This window comes from Coptis chinensis, chromosome 6, assembly GCF_015680905.1.
Source record: "Coptis chinensis isolate HL-2020 chromosome 6, ASM1568090v1, whole genome shotgun sequence".
Taxonomy (NCBI): domain Eukaryota; kingdom Viridiplantae; phylum Streptophyta; class Magnoliopsida; order Ranunculales; family Ranunculaceae; genus Coptis; species Coptis chinensis.
Genome location: NC_141461.1, coordinates 81464971 through 81487136, shown reverse-complemented (window position 1 = coordinate 81487136; position 22166 = coordinate 81464971). Strand labels below are relative to the sequence as shown.

Sequence of the window (22166 nt, the reverse complement as noted above, 5' to 3'; positions counted from 1 at the left end):
TATCTCAGGTATGTATCTTAGCTTTCACTTTTTGTTTTAATCGATCTCATAGAAGAATAGCAATCAACAATAAAACAAAACCCAACCTTCATCAAACACTCCAAAGTCTCTCACAAAAAAAACTCTCTGAAGAAGAAAAATCAGTCTCCTCTTCCTGTTATTAATATGGCAAGTTTTTTCTATTGCTTTTGTTTTTGTTTTCGTTTCATGGCTTATCAATCGATTCCAGATCCATCGAGCTCCAGTTCTGGCTTTCATCTCTTCAATTCCCCTTTTGGAGATACAACCTATACCAAGGTCTTTGTTGGGGATTGGCTTGGGAGACCCAGGCGAGACCATGTGTTGTTATTTTGACCCGGTTCAAGACATCCTCGAGGCTGTTGTCATTACTAATAGGATCACTAGAAGATCCAAAGGCTATGGTTTTGTCAGTATTCCTTTGTTTTTATTTTAAACAATTGATTGACTTATTATTCTTCATTTTGCTAAAAAAAATTATTTATTTAGGTGACTTTTCATGATCCCGAAGTTGCCAAGAGAGCCTGTCTTGACCCAAGTCCCTTATTATTGACGAGACGAAAATTGCAATTTGGCTTCACTTGGACCTACCTACCTCCATCCATCTTTTATGGTAATCTTATGTCCTCCTTATTATTTCGTGATTACTAAATGGAAGGCTCAAAAATGTCATTTATGTGTAAAATGTATACGATAGGTGTTTGAGAGTCATCTCAGAACTAATTCTCTTTTTCTATCATTTAATTGCTACCCTTACAGTATGTGTAAAATGTATAGGTACAATAGCTTTTTTTGCATTCCGTGTGGCACGTATAATTTTATGTTTCTGCTATTTCCCCTAGGGCATTTGAGGGCAATGACCCCTTACTTTGCAAGTGGGCAAAGCTCGAGGCCTTACATTGGAAGCCCCAGTTACCACCAACCAGTCACTTACAACTATCAACAAGGGTTTGCACACCCTCAATATGGGTGAGTAGTCTTCTCCAGGATCTCACACTATTCACGATTCACTTTGATGTCAAACCTTGAATAAACAAAGAATGTCTATATTGTACATATATAAATGCATTACACTATATTGTTATCAATAACATCTATATGAACGTATTACATTATATTGTATAGTAAGAAAGGTCAAAACAATAATGGGAAAGGTTAAAAAAGGGTGGGAAAGAAGATATACAGAGATAAGCAATAAGTTATAGGAAAATCTCTTCCTCCAAAAACTCAGGACCAGCACATAACCAATACAATAATAATGTTGAAGCTGTAAAAACACTTCTTTGACATTGTGGTGTCTAATTTATGATCGTAGCCAAAATAAAACAGGCTTATAACCTTGAAGTTTTACTACGTTGAATTGTTGGTCTGAAATCTGATTTACAAAGTTAAATGTTTAGGACAATAGGACTTGCATCGTACCCTGCCTTTATACAAGTTTGTTTGCATTAGAAATTAATTTTCTCTATAGGTTATTTAATGATAGTGGACCTTCATTAAATTTACATAGGGTGGTGTCAATGAGATATGGCTAACAATTTCAAATGTTGATTTCAAGAGGAGCTTAAATGATTTAGAACCGGTTCCTTTAGGAGGTTCTATTATCTGAGTTTCCTTAGCTCGGGCCAAATTAATACCCGACCGAAGTTTTTTAGATAATGAGGTTACCGTGTTTCTATTCCATGAATAATAGTAAGCTTCCTTTTTACTAACTTAATCATTTGATCAGTCTGAGACCTTTTTTTTTACTACATAAAAGTTAGTCGTTTCTTATAAACTAAGATTTGGTTATTCTCGTGGGACTTGGAATTGGTTAGTTTAAGAACCTAATAAAGTATAGGAGAACCTCTCCTGTTTGGGACAATTAATTTGAACCTTGCTAAGGATTTAATGATTTGTTGCTCTCCGCACCATTGTACTTTGATGATCGATATGCTTTTATATACCGTTTTGCATTGAGCTTTACGTGTTATATTAAAATGTCAATTTGGCATCATAAGCTCCATCAATTATTTATCTCAGTATCCCGAGAGCTTAATATAAATATTATTTATCTGTTCGTCGAATGACTTTTAGGAAGTATGTATGTGATTCATGATTGTATGAAAACGGTGGCTACTGAGTGACTAATGTGTTGGGAATCATTTGCATAGTTTTAAGACTTATTGCATCATATTTTAATAGTCAATGTTATTGCAGCTCAAGTCGATGAAGGGATTATTACCTGGGAAGTTATGAACATGATACTGTGCTGATTCCTCAAGGTGGTTTCATGTTTGTCCTGCCATTTATTTTAGGTAGCCTATAATTTGAGTTTTCTTTGATATATTTCAGGCTCAAAAAATCCTTACGATAAGTAGAATTTTGTTTTAAGGTTTTGTTCTAATGAAGTTTCTTTGTTAGTTTTACTTCTATTGGTCTTCTTTTCTTTTGCTTCATCCATCTGTTTTAAAAGCTTATTGAGCACACACTTATAACTTCGATTGGATTGGTACACTTGATAATGATTATAGAAAACAGTGTTTTCATTTGGGTTAAATAGGATTTGACCGCAAAGCATCATAATGAAAAACTTTGTTATCTCAAATCAAACCCTACGCTAATTGATTCCCCACCTCAAATCCTATTGGGGCCATCTGTTGTTTTGTCTCAATCACTGCTTCTGAAAGTACAATAAACTTAATTATCGGTATTAAATTTTCCTATCTTTTTGGTGTTTACCTCGTGCGATTCTTGGATGACAAGGCTATTCGATCACTTTATGCCATAGACATTTTAATTATTTTCTCTTTTACTAATTCTAAATGTAACAGTCTTCATAAACTTGAACAGCTGTCCGTTCTGCAATTCTGGAATTTCGTCGGGAAAAAGAGTTAAGTTCTTGCCGAGAATCAAATAGAAGAAGAGAAAGGTTTGAACAGGTTTGTCCTCTCTTTTTTTTTTGTCTATTTGGTAGTTTGGTTGGTAATGTAGATTATATAGTGGACAATATAATATAGTGGGATGGGATGGGCCAAGTGTGCAATTGCAAATACACCGAAAATATATACAGCAGATAAGTGCCCCCAACTAAGCAAACGGGAACCCCCTCGCCTAAAAAGAAGAAGAATAACAATCAGTTGAAATGAACTCCTAACAAAACACTAGATGCTCAGTTTCATTCTCTTTTGTGCAGGACAAGTTAAGTTGTGGTGATCTCTCAATGTATTTCTCAAGAGGTAAAGGTGTTTAGTTTCCTTTTGTAGTTACTGACAGCGTAGTTATCAATGTATGTTGTTCAGATTTAAGTATGTATGCAGTATGCTTACTTTGTACAAATATCTAAGAGTTGCAAGGACCAAATCTGAGAGAAATGGATTCAGCAACCATAGAGCAATGACCATTAGGTATTTGTTTTGTATAATATTGTAATTTGGTGACATTGTTTGTTCTTTAAAAACTTTTTATTTTGTGATTCATGTAGAGGAGCTTATTCTGTAATAGTAGGAAGTCACGTTAGTTTACTCTCAATCTGGTAAGGACAAGTTCTGTAATGTTAGCTAAGGACAACTTGAGACATTCGTGTGAATTATGAATTTGCTTTCTTTAATTTGGTTGTCACCGTCCAGGTATGCAATCACAAGTGCGTCTATCAATCTGAGGGTCAAATTTTTAGAAGAGTTGATAACATTCTTTATCTTACATTACAATTTAGGAAAACTGATTTTTAGGATGTGGTTGAATGGTAATCACTTCACTTATAATTTAATTAAATTAAATCCTTTCCATCTCATTCAAAGAGTACAGTATATTAAACCCTGTAAATGAGTTATCTAAAGTCAAACATTCTTGAAAAAGGTATGCTATTATGTCTATCACCTTTGATAAGCTTATATTGTCCCATATTCTCCTACGGTAAATGAAGTAAAAAATTATATGTTAGTTCTTTGTTTCTTATGTTACTCCGTTGAAAGGCATCGAATCTCCCTTCTCTATATCTTCATGTCTCCTTGCTTGACTTTTGAATTGAATTTGATGTTTTGAATTGATGGTGTTTAAAATGAAGGTAGCACTCCTCCATGGCTCCATCTCTTCAACCGCCATCATAATCACCATCTTATGTTGAACAACAACTACCAAACCCATTTCTCAATTAAAGGTAATCTTCAATGCCCATTTTTCAAATATTTTAATTAATGTAGTTTCAGTTATTTGAAATATCCGTTCTCCAATGTCATTCCATCTTACTCTAATGTCTCTGTAATCGATCTGTCCCCATAACTAGAGTTTAAACTTATGGTATTCTTGAAAAATCTGATAATGAGAGTTTACTTTGTCGGATTCTTTCATAGGCTTATACATTATTATTTCTAAGGTTTTGTTTAAACCTGAAACAATGAGAAGTGAGACTTGCTAAAACTTATTATATTCAATAGAAATGATAGTAATAATTAAAAAAATCGATAAGAATCTCCACTTAGGCAAAGCCTAGGTGTTTGTGGATAGTCCACCGCCTCACCTTGATAACGCCTTTGACAACATATTTGGGGAGAGGTACTCTCATTTTTATCTATAAAGCTTTTCGGTATATGATTAATTACTGCTAACACAGAGAAACCTCTATTTTTTTATGTGAGTTACCATCTCACTCTTTTTCTTTTAAGAATGGGATACTGGATTAAGATGTTTTGAATAAACTGTGTGTTTGCCTTATAATACAATTTTTTTTGCATCTCTTTTAGTTTTGCTTAACGAGTGGAATGTCTTATTTATATTCTTTTACAAATAGTTTTGGAAGAAGATGATAACTTATTTTGGCGTTGGTTTCAGGTTGCTTGCTCTGTCCACTTCAAGTACAAGTCAAGCTGTTCAAGTACGTACAAGAAGAATGAAGCAATTTCTTGAGCAACTCATCGTCGCTTCTTAGATTCAGGTTTCTTTCGGCAAAGGCTAACTAATCGGGTTCTTCTTCTTCAAAGGTAAACATCTTTTATTTCTTGATATGTTTTTATGCCATTGTCAAAAATATTATCAACTACAAAAAAAAAAAAAGGGCGTGTAGAAAATTAACCATTAGCACAAGGTATAGCTTGAACATAATGAAGTGGAATGTACAATGTTTTTTGATTCGTGAACAGTGAACCCATGATGCATGAGAAGCACAAAATGTAAAAGGTATATACACAGTAATTTATCTTTGGTTTCACTCACTAAGTGTAGATTACACAAGGCCTCTGAGTTGCTTCTCATTGGTCTGTGTAACACAATGTGTTTTCCCTTACTAAGCAAACTTGATGGCGAGGGACTAAGAGCTGAATTTCTGACCAATATAGATATGTTTGACGTATCTCCAACATAAATGGAAGCATTTTCAATTAAAATAAAACTTTTAATAATAACTCTTTAATACACTGCATGTCTTATCTCATCTTATCTCATCTAGACGTATGTGTTGTTATTCAAGTCACTTTAGACTAGGAAAGGTTGCCTCACACCCTAATAGTTTGAGTTGTCCAGTTTTTTTTTTTTTTTTTTAGAGCGTAATTGGATAACTATACACTAATATTTTTTTCTTTAGAGCGTAATTGGATAAGTTACACTGATAGGCTGATATATAGGCTAATACTAGGTTCTTACTTTTGTGCTATATACTTCTCTAATGGATATGGTTCTCTATCAAAGTTTAGGTTCCACTCAACATACGGGCTTGGAAAATTAGAGATAAGCTTTGATAGTCTTTAAGCCAGCAACAAATTGTGTTAGCTATGTTTTAGCCTCTTGCTTGAAGACAACTATCTTAATCTAAAACTTTTCTTTCAATTGTTCGCAGAAGATTGAAGAGTAAGCCCTCTGTTATCACCATTAAAACCTTAATCGCTCTCACTCTCCGATAATCAATTTATCAGGTAATCTATTGAAAAGCTAAGGGTTCATTTACATTTGCTTACAAGGTCCAAGATGTTTTGACTAGAAAGTTTGGAATATTTATTAAACCATATCAAACTATGCTTTCTACACTTTTCGCAGTTTTCTCTTCTACCTTTCGGTCTCTCGACACACCAGTTACACACTCATTTTACAATAAATTAGGTATGGTTTTTTTGAAACCCATATATGTATTTGTCTTTGAGTATTTCAAAGATAATGACAATAAAAAACATAGACATGAACTTGGATTAGGAAAATATTATTATACTTATATTGAAGTAGATTTGCACAAACAGTATTTCAACTTTTTTGATGGTGGTATTTCAACATTTAGTGGTGCTCGAGGATACACAATTGGTTTTCCGCGTAATGTGTCTATTTTGTGGTTAAATAAGAAGTTTGAAAAATCGGGATAACTAAATAAGAAGTTTTTGTACATCTTAGTACTTACCTATCTTTTAGGAATTAAACTCTTTTTGGAAACGGAGAAATCTATACGTATCTTTTAGGAAATAAACTCTTTTTGGAAACGGAAAAACCCACATGAATAGCGACCGAACAAAGAATCAGACAGTTATATGCTTACAAAGAGATCATACCACTGTTTTCTGTAACTCTGTAAGGTATTTTCTAATGCTTCAATATTCAAACGCTCAACTATTTGTAGTCTGAACCATTAGTATTAGTGTTGGTATTATTGATTTCTCTCTCGGACTACCCCACCTTGAAAGCAGCATCTCGAGCTCTGAATGCTCTGTGTTGATATATACTCCTGTGGTCTGTGTTGATTACTGTGGTTTGTGTTGAACACTTAGAATTACTACCACACCTTGAAAGCAGCATCTCGAGCTCTGACTACTAAAAAGTGTAATGAAAGCACCATGTCTTGAAAATCAAGTCTCTGGAGTTAACAACATAGCAAAAATTCAGCCCACATCTAGCTGCATGACAATGAATCATATAAATAAGTATAAACAGGGAGAATGTAACAAAGTAATAGTGTAGCAATCACAACTACAAGTAGTACCTATTGCAATAGAATTTCAGCACTCCAATATGACCCAATTCACGCTCTAGAAATATCTCTAAGGATACAACACGTACTCATACAGTTGATAGTATCAACCTTAATCTAGAAAACCTACATGGTTCCTCAGTAAAAACTGGCTCCAAAAATTTGAGCAAAGCCAATCATGTTTACAAAACAATTCATATTTTTTTTGGTTAATTGTAATTTTCAAGTGTTTTACTAACAATAAATTGATCTATAAATTGATGCAGCGAATCCAATTTCGAAAACTTATCCCTCTAAAATTCAAAGATATGTTAATGCACTGCACCAAAATATTAAAGATAGATTACCCAGAATTTTGCAACGAAATATTGGGAGAAAATCAATACAGATGTCAAATATCAATTGACGTTCCAATCTTTAATTAACATCAAAGACAATCACCAATTCGAAGGAAACTCAACAACTCGAGAAGATTCAGAAAATAAAGCATCAATGAAAGCAATTGATTTTTTGCGAAGTGAGATAGGCTTTGAAGTAGTAGACTATAACTACGAAGAAATAGAAGAAATTTGCAACAAACTTGAGATTGTAGAAAAGAACGACATGCTTAGAAATCAGTGCATACAAATTCAGGAAGAAGAAATTCAAAGTCTGAAAGAAGATATTAATTATCTAAAGGCAATTATAAAGAGGGAATGGTAGAATTATGATTCTCTCTACGTAATTATCTGTTCAGTCTTGGAGATGAGATGACTTATTAGACATTTTTACATATATGAAATTATATCTTTAGTAATTTTTAAATCAAGCAATTTTCTATATGATTTCTTTGTGCGTTGTTACAACTCATTTTTCCCAATCACTTATTTCCCAATTCCTTTACATAAAACCACAATCACTTATTTCCCAATTCCTTTACATAAAACCACCAAATATAGCTGATAATGGATGTAAATTTTAAAAGATTAACACTTTTTTGCTAAACAGCAAGAAACCATTACTAAATGCTCGATCTTAATTTATTCATAATGTAGCCCAGTATCATTCTCTAATAATTAGATTGAAGCAATATTACGTGACAGCTATTTCAACTTAAGGTTACTTCAGCATCTCTTTCTTCAACGTGAGAGATATACTGATTAATGATATTCATAAGAATCACATCAAAAATTTAGTGTAACCCAATATAATATTCATATATTCATATGTCATAGCTATCCACATCAAAAATTAAGTAAAAACTAATATAATATTCATATCTCATAGCTCTACAACTCTACATAGTTACTATAATTTTCATAATAATTTAATATAACGGCACCCGTTCATAGAACGGGTTTGAAAACTAGTAATATATATATAGAGATTGTTAATAAACACTAGTACCATACTACCAATGCTTGTTGACTGAGTTCACTCTTATAAGCGGCCCATTATTCTCGTGTGCAAAATGATCCATTGTAAAAGCCTTTTTACAAAAGCCCATTTCTTTACAAAGAAAGTATCAGTCTGATTTTTACAGTTACCAGCAGAAGTTAAACACTCGACCAATCAAGAAAAAGCCTCACAAACTATCTTGATTCTTTTTTACTGTCTTACTTCATATTTTGAATTACTAATTGGTTATTTAAGTCATTACCATTCTCCAGAACTATATAAATTGGTAAAAGAATCTGCTAATATTTTGTTTCTTGTTACTTATAATAATCAGTGTTTATGATTATTAGAGTTATAACTAATCTTTATTTTATCGAGATTGGAAGGTTCTTGTTTATTTATATGGGAGGTGACTTAAAATAATAAGTGACGTTTTATAGCAGAATGTTTGCTGTTGTTGTCCTTATTTTTATAACTCTTATTGATGTTGTCGCTGTTGGTGACATGCATCATGATCTTGTGTATTAGGAATAAGATATAAGCCTGTTTCTAACTCATCTAGGAATAGGGCTTAGGTTTTGTTTCCTATTTAGAGTTCAATTAGAATTCATATAAAATACATATTAGCGAATATTCTCTCAGTTTTAAGGTTTTTATCTAAACTCCTTTTTATTTTCTATCAAATTGGGGGTTTAATGAATTAGTAGTTGTTCTGTTGATTGCTGATTCCACTTTCTAATCAAATTACACTTCAGTGTGTTTCTTTGTTTCTATCCCATACTTGACTTTTTCCATTAAGATTTGCTGAACAGAGTTCCTGAATCTGAGTAATTTACTAAGTTTTTGGTTATGCCTGATTCGTCTAGCTTTTGTGTACTCATACTTTATCAATTGAGAAGAGTAGATAGCAACAGAGAAAGACTGATCGAAAGTTAATACTTTGTATCAGATCCAACAACATTTTCTTCCGGACGCGGATTAGAGATTCGAAGAGAAGAGAGGGCAGCTGACTGGTGTGGCTTTAAGGAATTTTATCAAACAGCGTAACAATAGGCAAATCAAAGGGCTCTGGGTAAGTCAATATGTGATCAGACTAAATTTTTTGAGTTTTTGCTTTAAATAAAGTAAACCTGCAATGCCTTGTGTAAACTGCATGATAAAAAACCATCCCTGTTCGACTATTTTTCATTTAGTGATGGGATTATCCAACGGTGAAATAAAAAAAATTAAGCCCAGCATATAATTTGAATCTATATACCAATAATTATGGCATTTGTACAGCTATACCACTAACTTGCTTTAGTGGAGAAACACTTATAATATGAACACATGCATTTTGTTAGTTGTTTCCAAATAGAGTTGCCATGTCCTGGGATTTCTGAGAGGACATTTTCCTGGAATTCAGGAAAAACTGGAGTTCTTGAAAGTTCAAACTGACTGAGATATGTACAGTCCACATCACTTAGGAAACCATTCAAACTACCTGGTTTGGTGTCGAAATATGAAAGATGAGCGGCCAAAGTCGCTTACATTATCTTAAAAGCAATATTTTTCCCTCCTCTAATTAGCCAAGAAACAGTGATATTATTAATATCGGCTACCTGAAATGGCTTTCCTAGCTGTTTAAATGGAATGTCGCCACAGCATTTTGTATTCCTGCATCCAGGAAAATATCTGATTGTCAGTTTAAAGGATCCCTTTTTGTATTAATTGAATTTTCCGATGATGAACTTCTTCCTCTTTTAAGTATTTTTTCCAATAGCGAACAACATGTGATCATATATGTGTATTACTGTATGTATGACGTATTAGAGCCCTGTTCTTGCTTGTGCAGTTGAATGATATGTTTTTCTAGTATTCTGAGTCTAGGTTCTCTTCATATTTTGGTACTTGATAGGTAAACCTTTTCAGGTCCGATGGTTTTAGAAGAGAGGCTGAGTAAGTTCCATAAGCAGCAACAGAAATGCATATCAACCCTAACCAGTATCAGAGCTAGGGCAGGTTCCTCCAATGCTGCACAACATCGAATAGAAGCATCTGCAACTATTTCAGATTCTGTTCCTGCGAGATTTAGTCATGCTATTAAATTTTCACATGATACTGCAAGACTTCAACAGATCAACAGCATACGGAAATCCCCTGTGGGGTCTCAGATAAAGCGTGTTATAGCTCTGCTACTGGTGGTATGGAGCTTACTTAACCTCTTTTTGTGAAGTATTCTGATGTTTCTCTCTCTCTCTCTCTCTCTCTCTCTCTTCTCTTTTTTTTTTTTTTTTAAAGTATTCTGATGCTCGTCTTTTCTTCCTTATAACTGCTTTTCCTTTTGCATTTCCCATATCCCTCTTCCTCCACATAACATTGATTTGTAGATGTCCTTACCCAGCATGTACAGTCCCCATCAACCCTTATAGGCTATTAAGTATAACCTACACTCCTCGAGGTCGAGGCATAATCTTGAGCCAAATGGTGATCTGACCACTTTTTTTTTTTTTTTTTTTTTTGGTAAGGTGAAAATAGATTAACAGTAAAAAAGGAAACAAAAGAATTGTTCTAGATCATGCGGAGCACTCTCTCAGTTACAAGCTGTGCCATCCATAGATACATCTATCTAGGAAGACTGACAAAATCTAGAAAATTGTTTTGGATTTTCCCATTTGAACAACCATGGTGGCTTTCCTACAAACAGCATATACTCATCTATAGCTAATCCAGCTCCAGACTTTGTTAATGTTTCCAGAAATGAAAGAAGTCACAGTTGAGCTAGAATCAGATTCAACCCAAAGATGTGTGCACCCTTTAGTAAGAGCAATCCCCATCCCTTCCAACACTGCATGAGCTTCCTTCATCTCTGTCTATAGTTCCATTGTTCAGCCTTTTATAGTAGGTAAAGAGATAAATTTACCTTCAAAGTCTCTGTAACAGACACAATTCCAGATGTACCTGGACTTCCAAAAACCACCAGTTGGAAACCAATAGCATTTTTTTACTTGTGGTAGTTGGTTCAATCTTGGAATGACAGCCCAATTTTGCAGCACTTGCTCCTCCCAGCCAAGGGCGGACCCAAAGCATGGATAACAAGGCCTATAGCCCCCCCCCCCCATGATAGAATACCTATGTTCTAGATGATTCTAGAATACTATTATTAGTAGTTAAGTTATTTCTTAATTTGTGTCAAATTAGAATTAGTATTAGTGGGTGTTTGGTTCTCATTTTTTCAAAAAAGTATTTTTTCTTAAAAAACACTTTTATGAAAAAGTATTTATTCTAAAAACAGTTTTTCAATAAACATGTTTGGTTGTGACTTTTCTTAAAAGCTATTTTATCAAATCAGATTTCACACTATGTTTCTCGATATATTTTGGCATATCATTGGCATAAATCACTAAAGTCTAAAACATCCGGGAGTTCATTTGCCTTTAGCTCCAAAAGTGTTTCCTTCAAAGAAAAATAGTTTTTAACTTAAAAACAAGTTTTACCTAATTATCATAAAACAAGTTTTTGGGACCAAAAAGTGTTTTTTGGATGAAAAACTATTTTTTTTTTAAATAGAAACCAAACACATTTATTTTTTCAAAAAATGTTTTTTCACTAATAAACACTTTTTAGCAATAAATAAATAGGATCCAAACACCCCCTTAGTTTCTATTTTGTATTGCTTAGAGTCCAAGAAACCATATCTATAAATATGGTTTCTCTAGTATTTTTTGAACCAACCCATTATGATTATTATGAATTGAATTACAATCAAGAATTCTCTCAATTGATTTATCTTTGTTTATTATCTATCTTTCTACTCCTACTCTTCGTCTCCTTCTTAGTTATTGTTTTTGTTTGTCTAAATCTCTTATCTTTCTTCTTCACTTCTCTACTAATCAAGATTTCCTAATCTCTTTCTTTCAAATCACTACTTCGTTCTACGTTAACCACCAACTTTCTCGGAGGAAAGGAAAAAAAAAAACTATATCTATACTAATACTACCAAAATTACTATATATACCAACTATGTACTATATATCCTATACTAGCGAGCAGTTTTCTAGTAAAATAAAGAACACGTTTTATGCTAGTGTGTCTCCTCTTTCCTAACCTGACATCCAAGAGTGAAGAAAGAAGAATAGCATTCTCACACGGTAAAAATATATCTTCTAACATTTCATTATCTCTTTTACTGTCTTATTCTCTAGTTCATTCTCAAATATCAAACATGGAAATAAAAAAAATAAATAAAATCTAAACAAACCATATTGTTTGTACTTTGTGTGATATTGTTTTGTTCCCTTAAGAAAAAAAATTCCCTTGAGGTTTAACTTCGAAGTCGCCCTCCCATATCCTGGTTCCGTCCCTGCTCCCATCTAGGGCTAGAACTGCATGCTTTACTGAGATAACTGGTACATAATATTTGAGATTTGACAAATTTCTTGCAGTCCATAAGGTTAGGTAATTTGTTTTCAAAATACACCTTATTTCTCATGGAACACATACTTACCATACCTGCCACCAGTCCAGAGTTCCACATCTGTTGAAGCAAAGGACTCCAACTCTATGAGATTAGTATTGCTTCTTTGAATCCTGAGATATTCTGCTGAGAGAGAAAAGATGTAGATAGCCAGGACCATAGATTCATGGAAAATGGGCACCACTTCAATTTCCATTTTATGAACTGGTGAATACATCAGTGTATAAACCTTTAGGAATCATTTTAGTATGTCTTTTGTAAGATCTGAATCAGTTAATGTTACACCTTGTCTTCATTCCATTAAAGAGTTTTTGCTCAGAAAATGGAAGAGGCTTATTTTGTTCGGATCGGTGAATAGAGAGTTAATAAGCTATATATGGTTCTCTACAGGAAAGGAAAGCATTCACACCTGAGGAAATAAATGAGAGATGCTGTGTCGATGTAAAAGCAAATAAGTCTGTGTTTGAAAGTTTGACGAATAACATTAAAGTGACATATGAGGGAGGGCACTTTTCTTACAAGGTAACTCATCATTTACTACTCATCACACAAGAATATTACTATACTTGTATTCCCTTTCGTATTGGTACATGAGTGCTGATTCTTTCTTTGTCGTGCTTCAGTCCATGCATGATGTGAAGGATAAGGACCAGCTGCTTTCCCTAATACAAGTTTTTCCAGATGGTATACCTGTAGTTGAGCTGAAAGATGCATATTCAACTGTTAAGGAGGACCTAGAGGTATGTTTGCTAGATTTTCATCCAATGCTTTTCTTTTTTCTTATTTTGAAATAATGGATTATCTGTGCTGTGTTGCTGTTGCATTCAAGCAATTGTTTCATGCAATACATCATCCAAGATGACTAAGTAGCCTTGTACCATAGGATGTAGTTTCTTCTACAGGAAAAAAGGCATTAATAATATGTATGTGAGATCCTAAATAATTAGAATTGGTGGACCTTGTAAATGTTTTGTTTTCCTTGGTCGGGGCCTGGGTGTTAGTCTGTTTAGATTCAATGAATATGTATTCAAGGGGCATGGCCTAAGGGGTGTGTTTTAACGGTTTATCTTAGTGTACTGTACATGTTCAGCTGGTTCATCTTCTGAATATTGATGGAGAAATCAGTGGACAGTCTGAACCGCTAAGTTTTTCTTTTCACCAGCTTAGAGAAGTTCATAATGGTGTACATATTCAATGAACCAATTAGTACATGGGTCAAAAGTTTAGCTTAGAGGAATCTCATTGAGGGATAGGGAGGAGTTCACCTAGGTATGCCTACCAATTTCATGACTGTAAGAATTACACCAATCAGATCAAGTCTGATGTTTCCAAATCTTATATATCTTGCATATTTTGGAATCCAGTGGTTCACTGAACAATAGCTCAAAAGCCCTTCACTAGGATATCTCTCACTCTACACCTGGTGTATTTTCCAGGCCCTGAAGGCCACTGGGAAGTTTACTTGCTGAATTTAGATTCACAGTCTGGCATCGTGTACCCAGATGATCCTAAGGTACAAATTGCAGTGGATGATGATCTGATGCTACTTTTTCAAGGAATTGAGCTTCCACGAGACATGATAGACATTGAGAAGGATCTCCAAAAGAATGGAATGAGACCTGCTACCAACACAGCTAGGAGGCGAGCCATTGGAGAGGTTCATGGCATAGCTTCCAAGCCCAAACCCAAACCCAAGAAAAAGAAGCAGGGATTAAGCAAAAGAACCAAATTAACCAATGCACATCTTCCAGAACTCTTCCAAATCCTGAATGACATGCCTGAAGTTTAATCCAGGCTTTTTTTGTACAGATTTCGCTAGCATTTTCTTGCTTTATTTGCATCCCTAGGTGAAAAAAGTTAGTGTCAGATCTGTGAGATCACAAAGAGAAATAACTAACATGTCAAATTTATGGAAGATTTTTTCGCATCTAGTAATATTGCAAAACCATTCAGTAGCCGGGGTTTGTAAGTATGTATATCATTTTTCTTAAGTACGTACTTTCAGCTCGTAATCTCTTTTGTTGGGTAAGACTGTAAGTTTGTAATCTTCGTGAGGCTTTGATGAGCTAATGACTGTGTAGACATCTTTTTTCTGTTATAGAACTTATTACCTGATAGTGCTAAAAATGCACCTGGAATTTGTACTATCTTTCATAAATTTCTATTATAGCTCATCGTGTGTAGACATCTTTTTTCTGTTATAGAACTTATTTCTATCTCTGTTATAGAAATCAGACAGAGATGGAAAGATAGTGCTAAAAATGCACCTGTGCAATATGCCTTTTCTACTGGAATTCCATTTTACTGTTGGAGACCTTTCGAGTTTGGACTATTTCCTTGAGATAGAGAAATGGCTTCCTTCTATCGTGCAGGTTAGGCTTGGGCCATGGAGTGTATGACTTCCTTTTTTCTATGTTTTTTGCACTTAAAAAGTATTGGGTCCTAAAAGCATCTCTAGGTGGTAATAGTATACTCTTCAAATTTGGAGAAAATTTTGGAGAATCTAGTCGCAAATTTCGACCAATTCTAGGTGGTCACAAATATCGATCGCAAAATTGATTGTAGACCCCACCACGCCAAGATCATTAGTAATGTGTTACCAGATTATTGTCGTCACGTCATTGGTAATCGTCATCGCACCAAGATTTAATGTCGCGTACTATCGAGTAGAAAGTCGGGAATTTTACAAATTGTTTCATTCTCACCCAACACTCCAAAACTATCTCCACAATTATGATTTTTTCTTTATTATTGCAAAAAACTAGCCAACATACCGATGTTGGCTAATCAACTCAACAATCATGTTATTTTGATACACTCGATCAAAAGAGATGCCAAATTTGCACCTCAAGAAAACACCTTGCGTTATCATGCAAGTATATGAACAAAAGGTGTCCTAAAGCACCACATTGTCAAGGTTATATGCTCATACATAAAAGTTGTAACGAATATGGTGAAGAATTAAAATTTTTGAAATGCATGTATGATATATGTCCTAGTATGGAATATATATATATGGAGATAGTTTATTAATATGCACGTGTTGTGGCGAGGATGATCATTGGTATAGGTATTGCCCTTATGCAGATATCATGCCCAAATGGTTGTGATGGTGTTAGAGAGCTGAAAAAGTTTGCAAACCTTGAAGGAAAAGGTCTTAATCTATTGAAGTGTTTAGTGTGTAGAAAATGTGAGTGGTTGGGTGCTGTAATGGAAAAGGTTAAGAGTGGCTAATCATTTTATTTTCTATAACTATGTAACTTAATATGTTTTTTTAATATGAATAAACTTTTATTTTATATAAATATATGTTAGTTTAAATTAAGATATATATATATATATATATAAAATAGAAATTGATTAACATTGTTTATTAATGATTAAGAATAAATATGTATCTACGAAATTAAATTACAACAATCAACGTTGGTCACCCTTAATGTTCCATAGATGCTCGACAATGTCATTTTTAAGTCTATCATGCATAGTCTTTGATTGAACTCGTAGAGTCCTCTTAATGTAGTGTTCCCGAGTAGGTAGGATCTGTGGTTGCCCTTCTGGATCAGGAATGTACCTCCTCATTTCATAATTTTTATTCTTAGCTCTAATTATTATATTTTGCAATATAATACATGCTCTCATAACAGTACTCATTGTCTCCACATGCTATAATTTGCAAGGTTTTGCCAAAATCCCAAATTTAGATTGCAAAACCCAAAAGTTCTTTCAATATCTTTTCTTGCAGCTTCTTACATCGTTGCGAACCACTTCGTCTTTTAGCATTAGGGTTTGAAATTGTTTGTATAAATGTCATATAGTCATGATAGATATCATCAGCTAAATAATAACCCATATTATAGCTATGCTGATTTACATCAAAATAAACAGGTGGAGAAGTATCATTGATCACGTGCTCAAATACCAGCGAGTTGTCCAACACGTTGATGTCATTGTATGACCCTGGCATTCCAAAGAAAGAATGTCATATCCACAGGTCTTCAGTTACAACAGTTTCGATAATAATAGATGGTTTTCCAAAACGACCACTGTAAGCACCTTGTCATCCAGTTGGACAATTATGTCATTTCCAATGCATACAATCAATGTTTCCCAATATACCCGGCTCATCCACGTATGGCAAAATGTGCAAGCAAGTGTTCTGTATCTGCATATTTGGTCTTCGCAAGTAGACTGAACCGTACAATTTGATAATTGCATCACATAAATGCCTCAACGCTTGGTTTCCAGTTTGCTCGGAAATGTATAATTGATCGTCAAGTTGATCAGCCACCGTACCATAACAAAAAATACGCAAAACTGCAGCCATCTTGATCAGAGAATCTATACCAGGTTTACCAGCATTGTTCAATTTAGGCTGAAAGTACTTAAAATGAGTCTGAATATCGATGAAGATGTGAAAAAATAAAGATTTTTTCATACAAAAGCGCCGTTTGAAATTCTCTTTCGGAAAAACAGAATAATCAGTGAAGTAGTTGGCCTTCAAGATTTCCAAAGTCAGAGCATAATTTCTATGTTTTATTTTTTGACCCTTCTTTGAACCACCATGTGGTGCCTTCAGAGCACGTACTTGTGCTTGTGCAAGTACAGCCAAAAGGTACGTCATAAGGAGAATGACGTTAACAAATTCTTCATCAAGACTATCTACTAAGTCTTCCGCTGGAGAAAATGAAAAAAAAGACGACGATGAAGATGAAGATGAAGATGAAGATTGAAGGGGAAAATCTCATACACTTCATGATCTATTTTTTGGCAATGTGTGTGTGTTGTTTGTTAAGGATTGATGTGAAATGGTTGAGTTGTTTGATAAAAATGTTTGAGTTAAATATATGTAAAATGAAAAAAAGATGAGTGTAAATATATGGATGTAAAATTCCGACCGTTTTTTTCCCGTTGGAGCACGCGACATTGGCAATGGCGAGCAACATAGAAGTGGCGCGCAGTGCTGGTCAAAGTCAAAAAAACATTTGCAATGGCGCGACATTACCAATATCTCTCCGCATCCGTATCCAAATTGCCAAATTTGCGAACAAGAATGGGAACAAACAAGTGATGCAACCGAATTTGAGGCCACCTAGAGATGGAATTCCGAAAAATTTCAAAGTTTTTCTTCAAATTTGAAAAATTTGACATGTTATACTACCACCTAGAGATGCTCTAATACTTAATTTGCTGCAAAGCATTTTAGTTCCTCACAAGTCATATCCCTTCTCCCCTGTCCCCTCTTCTTTTTTGAGGGTCTTTTCCTGTATCAATATCCTCTTGTGAAGCATTTTGGAGGTAGAAACATGTCAAATGTAGATACGAATTTCTAGTTCAAATTTGTTTTCTATGGTAAACACGCAAGTGCACAACATAAGTTAAGCAGAGTAAAAAAAAATGCGCAACTACATACTTCTGGGAAACCGTTGTGCTTGGTGCTTAGAAGGGTTTGGGTTCAACTTCGAGGAAAAAAGTAAAGAGAGAAGAAAAGGTTCGTATTCATTTATTTCTTACACGGAGAAGTGAGCCTAACAACCCAAGGCTCCGAAGTAGTTTCGTTCCAATATTCGTGCGAAATAGTTTAGATAATTTCTAATTACAATATCAAGTGAAACTGATTAGTGTATTCTCTTGGTCCATTCCCAAAGAGTAAACATCAACACCAGGATTGAATCCAGTAAGGATAGTTGTACAGATTGAGACCGGCAAAAATTCGGTACGGGAATAATTCGAAAATTATTCGGTGATTTAAAAAAATGGTACGGTTAAATATTCGGTCAAATATTCGCAATACGGCAATTATAGCGGTGTTTAATTAATATACATTTTAAACGATTGGTTTTAAAATTTTGAAAGTCAAAAATTCGTTATATTATATTAGTAAATATTAATAATAGTTGTCATTCTTTACAACATAACAAACATATCTAAACAATTTAGCTACAAAAACATTGAAACCAATTGAATAGTCTACATATGTACCTTCATTTATTTGTTCTTGGATTGAAATTAGCGTTCAAATTTTAAAATATACACACCATGGCATGACAATTTAAATATTACCAAAAAAGTATAAAAACAAAACTTTTGGATTAATTTATCACTAAAAATATAAGAATGAGTGATTTAAAGTAAGAGTGAGGACATTAAGTACATAAAAAATAACAAAAACGCAATCAAATTTTTATTCATTTTTTTTTTTTTTCAAAAATTCGTCAAAATCCGTATTATTCGTTTCCAAGGCAAAAAATCGCGAATTATTGTGAATCTTTCAAACATTCGGAAATATTATACGTTTTGCTCTTCAAAAATTCGATTCACAAATAATTCGACAAATTGCTAACAAGGATTATATTGAAAGAATTGAGACATCTCTTAATTCTCTTATGCACAATGTAACTTATTGTATTCCATTGCATGTAAAATTTTTAGAGAGGAGATGAGCCATCTTATGACCATTGAAGAATTGAAGCAACTATATACAGTTTAATATGCACAAGCTGAACAGAAAGTACAACTTATTATATGTTTTTCATTTTTAAACTTCACTAAAGCCAAATATTTGCCCCTATCATGCATGCTGCTGCTGCTAAATTTAATATTCAATGCATGGTGGCGACCATAATATAAAACCAAATTAAATTACTTGTCTTAACATTCTCATAAAAAAAAAACAATGTCTTAACATGTTTTGAGAATGGACTTTTTAGCCAACCCACTTGAAGTTCTTTATTTGGTTACATAAGTCGGTGGCTAAGAGTATCTTTAGGTGAGACACTATCCTAGCATTAAACACCAAATTTTCAATAATTTGGTGTTTTTTTATTTTCAGGAGAGACACATGTTGATGAAAACACCAAAAAACATCAAAGCAAACACCAAATCGATCAAAATTTGGTGTTATATTAAATCTCTCTCGTGGTTTTGGAAAAACCACGTGGTTTTTTGAATACCGCATGGGTTTGAGCTAGAGTGTGGGCTTCAATCACGCGGTTTTGCGAAAACTGCTCGAGAGATTTGAAAATAGAAAAAAGAATAAAGTTTATGTGCGACCATAGTTCGATTTGAATTTTGAAAAACCGAAATCCGAGAAATTTGAAATAGAATTGAATTTGAATCCCTTCGAATTTCGATGATTTCGACACTATATTTAAAATTTTGATTTTTGAAAAACCGAAATTCGATGTTCGGGTTTCGCTCGAATCACGAACTATGTGTGTGTGCGACATCATCGTAAGCTAAAAAACCGTGTGGGTTTGGGCTTCTATGGTAGGCTTCTGTAGCGCGATTTTGCGAAAATGGCGTGGGCTATACGGATGTCAACTATTTGATATCGCTCTTGAAGTTGATTAGTGTATTTTTGGTTTGGTATTTGGTTTGATTCAAATATTTGGTGTTTTTTTAGTTTCTCTCCTAAATATGTTCTAAAACCCCAATTAATTATGCTATCAATCTACGTCAACTCATGTTTTTAAGGCCAGAAGTTCTTCATTTTCTTTAGTGTTGGACTTTAATCTTTCCACATAATAACAAATTAATTTCATATTATCATCATAGGTTAGAACTGAAGACTTTTTAATACGGTTTGTCACTAATAGGTAATATTGACGTCATGGTGGGTATTTGCAAAGAACATTGACTTCTCAATTCTATGATTCTATAATAGTGTCTTTTGTGAAACTTCATTGCAAAAGTCCACCGGCATGTTAACAATTGAACTTGATGCGGTAGATGTAGTGTTTGAACTTTGAAAACACAACTGAAAATTGGGATAAATAAATAGTCCTGAATTATTTTACGTATATATTTACGTTTAATATAGACAATGGTGTGAAACAGAGAAAATATAGAAACAAAATTACAAGAGCAATTATAAATAAATATAGGTATCAACGAATTGAATTCAAATTGTTTAGTAGTGTATATACGTCAAGAGCCAAAGACAAATAAGATCTACTTAATCTCCTACATTAATCTATAAATGATAGATACTTAGCAATTCAGCATATATATGACAAAGATAATTTCTAACATTACAAGAAAAGAAATGTTGATATGGTCGCCACAGTTTAGTGAAATTATTTAGTGAAAAGTTAACCAATAAGCTTGAAAGAATTGAGAAAAGATCAACCACACTAATTAGCTATACATATTAAGTTAGATGCTGTGCAAACAAACTGCAGTGTTTACATTAGTCGATCCAAAATTCATCTGTGTAAGGATGTTAGATATAATTTGTAGAACATCTATCTTGTGGTGTATGCCTATACTTGTGCATATACACGTAAATGGCTTATGTTATTCAATAAAAAGGACTACAATTATGACAAAGAAAATGCTCATATCCTTTCTTAATTCACTTCATATACATCTTAACACCCACAAGTGTACTCACTATACATCAATCAAAACTTACAAAAATCAAAAAATAAAAATCTTATACTATCTTTACCGGTATGATGAACTGCAAAAATCTGTATTTTTCAACTTCAAACTCAATCAATTATGAAGAGGATTTGGCCCCTGGGGAACAAGTCGATCAGAAACTCCGTATATAGGATCATGTTCCCCGTTGTTGCTGCCTTGTGATGATGACTTAGCCGAGTAACGTCTCCAGGAGAATGGTGCTGAGAATTCAGTGTGTAATGTCTGATCATCTTGTTTTAGAGTTCTAGAGCTACAAATAGGAACAGAAAGTTGGTAAAAGATTAGTATGAGTATAAGAATTGTGAAGGGTCGTAAACACTTGTGAGTTTGCATGATTGGAATAATGAGAGAGAAGAAAGTGGAAAGATGTTGAGGTCGCACTAGAGTTGATTAGAGAGGTAAGCAGGTATGGAAGTGTATTAATAATATTGGATCAAGGCAACGTGTGATTGATGACGATAGAGCCAAAGTACTAAAATTTGATTATTTCAAAATGACTTAATTACCCATAAATTAGTCAATGAGCAGAAAATAAAATTGTTTTTAGGATGGTCGGCCGGATTCAGACGCAATAGGTATAAACCAAACTTGATATATCACAGATTGCTGGCCATAGTGGTATAGATTAGTGTATTTCGATTTTTTTTTATATCATTAGAAATAAAGTAGAAACTAGTGATTAGCTCGATCATAACTCAGAATTTCAAATTTCTATCCAATGATATTAATATACTGCATAACAGTGGGGCGTGAGTGGAGAGAAAGAGTAGAGAAGGAGAGAGAGGAGGGGAGAGGGAGAGATTGAGAGGGCGTGGATAGGCAGAGGGAGAGGGACGAAGAGGAGGAATAAGAAATGAGGACAGACATAAACCAACCAAATGAACTTTGGTCTACATACCCCTCTCGGCAGGGCCGGCTCAAGCCAAAGTGTGGCCTTAGGCGAATTCCATGGCGGATTTCTCAGGC

The 22166-nt window shown here is 34.0% G+C and overlaps 2 protein-coding genes and 1 pseudogene across 2 annotated transcripts; 2 read left to right on the top strand and 1 right to left on the bottom strand.

The window, feature by feature from the left end:
• The first annotated feature begins 207 nt into the window (after positions 1-207).
• LOC147494780 (putative RNA-binding protein ARP1) lies at positions 208-991 on the top strand (annotated as a pseudogene).
• Positions 992-8732: 7741 nt separating this feature from the next.
• On the top strand, positions 8733-14888 carry LOC147494779 (uncharacterized). The gene is given in 6 exon segments (XM_086569274.1): positions 8733-9389; positions 10229-10500; positions 13164-13295; positions 13397-13513; positions 14210-14231; positions 14234-14888. Coding segments are annotated over 5 exon segments (867 nt in total). The 5' UTR covers positions 8733-9389; positions 10229-10233; the 3' UTR covers positions 14563-14888.
• A 1585-nt stretch (positions 14889-16473) lies between these two features.
• On the bottom strand, positions 16474-17397 carry LOC147494778 (uncharacterized). Its single transcript, XM_086568241.1, has 2 exons — positions 16872-17397; positions 16474-16733 (listed from the first exon to the last, which is right to left on the bottom strand). The coding sequence occupies exons 1-2, from the start codon at positions 17395-17397 to the stop codon at positions 16474-16476; spliced, it is 786 nt and encodes a 261-aa protein (XP_086424367.1).
• Between the last annotated feature and the right edge of the window lie 4769 nt (positions 17398-22166).

Excerpts from the sequence above, each read along its gene's own strand:
- LOC147494778 (XM_086568241.1), bottom strand. The coding sequence starts at position 17,397 with ATGACGTACCTTTTGGCTGTACTTGCACAAGCACAAGTACGTGCTCTG. Across the intron at positions 16,734-16,871 it reads TATATTGGGAAACATTGATT|GGTCATACAATGACATCAAC; the intron begins GTATGCATTGGA and ends TTGGAATGCCAG.